At 35.8% G+C, this 6,875-nt stretch overlaps 1 protein-coding gene across 1 annotated transcript; it reads right to left on the reverse strand.

Moving 5' to 3' along the window:
- Positions 1-564: 564 nt before the first annotated feature.
- Positions 565-4,901, reverse strand: LOC126381181 (uncharacterized). Its single transcript, XM_050030701.1, has 3 exons — positions 4,197-4,901; positions 736-1,993; positions 565-629 (listed from the first exon to the last, which is right to left on the reverse strand). The coding sequence occupies exons 1-3, from the start codon at positions 4,899-4,901 to the stop codon at positions 565-567; spliced, it is 2,028 nt and encodes a 675-aa protein (XP_049886658.1).
- Positions 4,902-6,875: the final 1,974 nt, after the last annotated feature.

Here is a 6,875-nt window from a genome sequence, read left to right on the forward strand (position 1 = left end):
AACAGTTAAAGATATCGGCGATGTAAACGTTGTAAAAGAGGGGCCCAAGATGGGAGCCCTGGGGTACACCAGATGTTATAGATATGTAGTCAGACCTGTATCCGCCCAAAACAACGGCCTGTGAGCGATTTATTAGGTATGAGTGGACCCATCGCAATAAATCACCGTGTATGCCCAACCAATGCAACTTTTGAAGCAGTATATAATGGTCAACACGGTCAAATGCCTTTTCAAAGTCGGTGTAAATAACATCCACCTGACCTCCTCCTTCCATTTGAGTCAATACATAATTAGAAAAAAGTGACAGATTGGAGATACTCGAGCGACCTTTGAGGAATCCGTGCTGCGTTTGCGGTATTCCTTGAGAGAGTACAGGGTAAATTTGATCATACACTAACTTTTCAAAGATTTTGCTGACTGAGTTTAATATCGAGATGGGGCGGTAATTTTCAATAGATGATCGTGATCCTTTTTTGTGAGTGGGAATGATTTGCGCGTTCTTCCATGTAGAGGGGAAAATGCCCTCTTCTAGCGATCGGCGAAATAAGATGGACAGTGGTAAGGCTAAGCTTTTAGCACAGGATGATAGAAAAATAGGTGGTATGCCGTCAGAGCCTGCACCCTTATTCCTATCGAGTGATGCTAGCAGTTTATACACTATATCTTCGTTTACTTCGATACAAGATATTGCATGGTTGGAGTAATCTTCTCCGGACAAATCTAGACTGTTAATACTGTGTGAAGGCCTTATAAAAACACTTTCGAAAAATGAATTGAACGCAGAACAGATAGATTGTCCGTCCGTATATTCCACATTATGTAGTTTAAACTTCGTTGGATAATTGGAGCCACCCTTTTTACTCTTTACATATTTCCAGAAATATTTAGGCGAACGCCGAATGATTTCTTGGGAGTTGTGAATAAATTGGTTAAAGCAGGAGATCTGCATAGCTTTAGCTCTGGACCGCAACAAAGAGAATTCGTGATAGTCCCGTGGATTACCCCATCTTTTCCATTTCTGGTGCTTTTTATATTTTTCGGATATCACTTTGATTAATGCAGTGCTGTACCACATAGGATAATAAGCTTTGGCTTTAACATTATTCATAGGGACATATAACGTGAAACATTCAGTTAATTTTGAATAAAATAGGTCAACAGCACCTTCAATTGTGTCTGCATTCAACATGGTTGGCCAGTCAGTATTTAAAAGAAATTCGTTAATAATAGTATAGTCGCATTGACGAAAATTGAACCGCGGTTCATGACGTTCTTTCAATGGTACAGTTTGGAGATCCAATATATCCACATAAAAAGGTGGGTGGGCGTCATCTACCTTCACCAACGGACGTAAACATTCGCAGATTGATAGCGGTAAGTTGCTGAAACTTAAATCCAAAGTGTTACCCCATTTGTTTGTTAAATAACAGTACTGAGATAAACCGTAAAAACTGAACTCGTCAAGTAATGATATTCCTGCGTTAAGTACTTCCGTGCTTACATTCGTATAGTCATAGTAATATGTATTATTGCGCCACTTGACGCATGCCAGGTTAAAATCACCTATCACTAAATAGTTGTCGCGGGGATATTTGTTTATAATTTGGACTGTACTATTTTGAAAGCAAAGCGTACGACTAGATAGGTTAGAATCCGGCGGAATATACGTTAAAATAATGTGTAGGTTGACTACCGAGCTGAGCGTGTGCGCAGGTATTGTTATACACATCGATTCTATGCCCGAGGCTGACCATTCATTACACAAAAATGCATCCAATTCCCGCCTAATAAGAACCATTAAGCCGCCACCGGTGCTTTTACTGGTAGCATACAGGTCTCGGTCTGACCGGAACACTTCGTACCTACTGTCGCAAATTTCACTGTCTAGGATATCGTCTTGTAACCAAGTTTCCGTTAATATTATTATATCGTAGTTATTCGTTAAAATATTATTGTAAATTTCTAAGCATTTGGTGCGTATACCGCGTACATTCTGATAGTATATATTTTTATTATTAGTTGTAGCCATTGTTATGTAGATATATTACTATTAATCTCATATGTATAATATATATATATACACACACAATAATACATAAAAAATATACATATATAATATAGTACTGCACATATATGTGCGTGTATGTGTTTTTTGATAAAATAAGATTGTTCTGTATTTTGGGTCATAATCGCCTTCAATACATGTTTTAAATTTATTTTGTCAAAAATAGTGTAACAAGTGTATAAAATAAAAATAAACTTCGATAACACAACCGCGTATTTATATAAGGAAGAGAATTTTAAAGACAGAGATGAACCATTACAAGTGAACTATATTAGCGGTTAATAAAACACATTATTCCAATCTTTCCAAAGTTTGTTTGTCCCTGATAAAAATGTAGCCCGATGTCGCGTTTCTTCGCATATAAATCTTTCCATTTCGCACCCACAGAAACTGGTATCCTTTTTCCTTCTTCTTGAGCCGGGCTGCAGCATGTAGATCCTTATTAAATGGTGACAAATGCTCATTAACATAAATTGGATCTTTGTTGTCGAATCCAAGGTGAGATGCATTAAGTTTCTCATCATTCTTCCGAGATTTATTAAAGGGTATAGCGAGGTAAGGAAGACGAAATGGCCCCCATGGCCCATGACGGAATTATCATTTGTACTGGTATTGGCACTCTAAAAGAATACGAAATGTAAGGTCGTTGACCCCTGACCTTGACCTGTCTTTGAGATATTCGAGAAAGTTCGTACGCGCGCCGAGTTTTTTCAAATTTTTTTTTCCGAAAAACTATAAAAGCTAGAAGGATGGGACCAATTGCGTATAATTAGGGATACTTTGAAAAATATTCTGAATTTTTTTCAGAGTTCTGGTGAAATGACAACTGTGCAAAATAATTAAACAAAATATAAATATATTTTTTTAGTACTGTTCTATTATGTTTACCGCGCCAAAAAAAATATATAATACTCTTTGATTTATATACTTACACCACACAAAAACTGATTAAAATCAAAGAGGCGCTTCTTGAGTAATTATGAATTTACTTAGTGTGCGTACGGCTGGTAGGAACTAATTAAAGAGGTCGTTTTTAGATTAATTATTATAATTACATGTTAAACATAATTTTAATCATCATCATCACTGTTTTCATTTATTACAACATTGACTGCATCATTTGAAAATATTTTCGACAGAATTTCAGCAGGACGTAAAATGCGAGATAGATATCTCGCATGAGCTAAGTAATATAATTATTACACTTGCGGCATATGAAAATCGACTTGCGAAAATCGTACTTTGGGCAAAAGAAAACCCATTTATGCAAACCGTTTACAATTTGTACTACGAACTAGAGTTTTAAGTTTAGCATCCTGTAGCACTTTCTTCATAATAGTGGCATCATTTTCCGTACCATAAATTGGCCCAGTAAAATCAACTATAAACCCGTTCGTAGTACAGATTGTAAACAGTTTGCATAAATGGGTTTTCTTTTGCCCAAAATACGATTTTCGCAAGTCGATTTTCATATATCGCAAGTGTAATAATTATATTATTTAGCTCATGCGAGATATCTATCTCGCATTTTACGTCCTGCTGAAATTCTGTCGAAAATATTTTCAAATGATGCAATCAATGTTGTAATAAATGAAAATAGTGATGATGATGATTAAAATTCTGTTTAACATGTAATTATAATAATTAATCTAAAAACGACCTCTTTAATTAGTTCCTACCAGCCGTACGCACACTAAGTAAATTAATAATTACTCAAGAAGCGCCTCTTTGATTTTGATCAGTTTTTGTGTGATGTAAGTATATAAATCAAAGAGTATTATATATTTTTTTTGGCGCGGTAAACATAATAGAACAGTACTAAAAAAATATATTTATATTTTGTTTAATTATTTTGCACAGTTGTCATTTCACCAGAACTCTGAAAAAAATTCAGAATATTTTTCAAAGTATCCCTAATTATACGCAATTGGTCCCATCCTTCTAGCTTTTATAGTTTTTCGGAAAAAAAAATTTGAAAAAACTCGGCGCGCGTACGAACTTTCTCGAATATCTCAAAGACAGGTCAAGGTCAGGGGTCAACGACCTTACATTTCGTATTCTTTTAGAGTGCCAATACCAATACAAATGATAATTCCGTCATGGGCCATGGGGGCCATTTCGTCTTCCTTACCTCGCTATACCCTTTAAAAGTTGCAGCTAAAAAATCATCGCGGAATTTCGGGCTCGAGAACTGCACCACTATGGAACGTGGACGTTTAGTCGCTGGGTCCAACTTCGCAGTTCTTGTGCAATGTTGAATTTTTTGTTCAGTTGTTGGACAGTTTATAGTTTCACCAATTTTTGAAACAATAGAAACCAAACTCTCTGTCCTTTTCTCAGGGACGCATTGGATTTCGATATTGTTTGCTCGCATGCTTTGCTCTAAGACACTAATACGCTTATTAAGGTCTTCTACTGTAGATGACATTGACTGAGTAGTAGTCTCCACTTTTCTAACCCTTTCCTTGGTGGCTTCATGTTCCTTGACAATGCTATCGTATTGGTTGCTCATGTAATTAACAGACTTTCTTAGTTCATGCACTTCTTCTCGTAGAGGTTTAATTTCTGCATTCAAAATATCCTTCACCGAGGTACGGAATTGTCGCATTAAATCACCCATCTGCTTGCTGATCACGTCATCGACTATCTCTCTTACTTGCTCGGTGGTTACCAGATCATTACGACGCAACGTTGAAGCGCCTACACTCTCCGGTGAGCGAACAGCTGGTCTCTTAGGGGCACGCGTAGAAACGAAATTTCCAGAGTCAGAGCTTGCGTCAGACTTGGTCGTCTGATCTCCCGTAGGTGTTTTTGGTGGAGTGCGTATAGGAGGCATGATCACGAGTTCAATAATATGTAAACAGTATGATGAGTGAAGGTACGGCTAGTTTATATTGCAACTTAAAATCGCAGCTACCGTCTCCGCTCAAGTGAGGTCGCGAGAAGAGGGTCGTAAGCGCCGTGCAGATCACGTCGCTTACGCGTATTAGTGAGTTTCACTGTTCAAACGGTAGGTACACCCAGTGCAAGTTGATAAATTTCTTCAAAACACTTATATAGAAACAAATACAGTATAATTAGTCACAATGTTCACAAGTTCACACAAAAATGACACAAAATAGCGAAAAAATAGTCTTAAAAGTCACTTTTAACAGCAAAAATTAAAAATTAATCGGGTGACAGCGAGACGTGGCGCGGCGCGAGCAACGATCACATGTGATTTAACCATTATCGTCGCGAGATACGACCTCATCCTGTTCCTATTCAAACTAATGTGGTGTCGGCTATGTTCACAGCCATAGCAAATTGAGATCGCATCCTTTATCTAAGTTAAATAAATTATCTACATATGATTCTTACAGTGTATGATTCTTATAAGTTAATTACTTAATTATTTTCAAAATGTTATTGTGCTAAGCAATTCGAAATAAACTTAAGTTTCATGGTGACTAATATAATTTTATTATTTTTGTTTCGTATCTATACATATTGTTGTTAATTTGTTGTTAATGTTGTTGGGTATGAAAGAAAATAAAATATACCACGTCAATTTGTATCTTTTATTTACATATGCCTCCTTTACATTCTAAAGTTGTGATAAGTTACGTAAAATATTACACTGTTTACACTGTTCATTTTCTTTCCATTCTAAAAAGACCTTTGGGGCTTGATGCAATACATTTCCGTTTTTGTCACAAAGCACTTAAACACATTATACACAATCACAACGTAGTCGCATTTTTTAAATGAATATAAAAATGAGTTGTAGTTCTTGATATAATCACATGACATTCACAACGTAGTCCTTTTGTGAAAAAATCTTTGTTAGTGAAATCAGATCCTCCCTAGGTGCTATAACAAAACAGTGATGCTAAGGAAAGCCTTATCGGGACACTGCCACCAAAAAATGCTTATAACTTTGAAACGGCAGACCGACACAAATTTCTGATATTTGGCGAAAAAATTTCGCCATTTTTCTGTGTAGTCAGAATTCCTGTCCGTCATGTTGCCAGGGCCAGGAAAAGAGACATGACTACCTTTGTCCTTTTGGGGTATGCATCTACGTGATAAGAAATGAAAGAACATCTAAGTACATACTTAATACGGTTTATTTATTTATTACAATTATTTAAAAAATCAATCAGATCAACATTGCCAGATGATCTGTGTTAATAATAAAAAAATAAATTAGTACACTTACAAAATGAATTGTAATGTATTGCAATCTCATAATCATCGAAGTCGTATACTTATCCATATTTATTTATTTATTTATACACAATTTACATAGTCATTACAGGCAATCCCAATTCAACTATGTAACATTATTAAGTAACGAAAACTTTGAGGGATGACTCAGAGTTGATATCAAGTGGAATTATCCGTCGCAAAAGTACAGAACTGAAAAAATACTAAAATTTTCATGACTTTTACAACAGATAATTCCACTTGATATCGACTCAGAATCATGGTCTGAATCATCCTCTTCAGTATCTGTTATGGTGTCACTAACACCCTACCTGTACTTGTATGGCTACCTGTATTTATTTGTATGGGGTGTAAGGAGACATCGTAACAGATACTGAGAGGGGTGATTCAGTTGATTACACTGATTATATCAAGTGGAATTTTCCATCGCAAAAGTATAGAATTGAAAATTATCAAAAAAGTCTAAAAAATCATAATGAATTTTGCGACGGAAAATTCCACTTGATATTAACTCAGAATTATAGTCCCTTAGTATATTCGTTACAATGTCATTAATACCCTACATAAAATTACCACTCGCCGCTCCTTCGAAACCTTTTAT

The sequence above is a fragment of the Pectinophora gossypiella genome, unplaced genomic scaffold (assembly GCF_024362695.1).
Source record: "Pectinophora gossypiella unplaced genomic scaffold, ilPecGoss1.1 Pgos_39, whole genome shotgun sequence".
Classification (NCBI taxonomy): domain Eukaryota; kingdom Metazoa; phylum Arthropoda; class Insecta; order Lepidoptera; family Gelechiidae; genus Pectinophora; species Pectinophora gossypiella.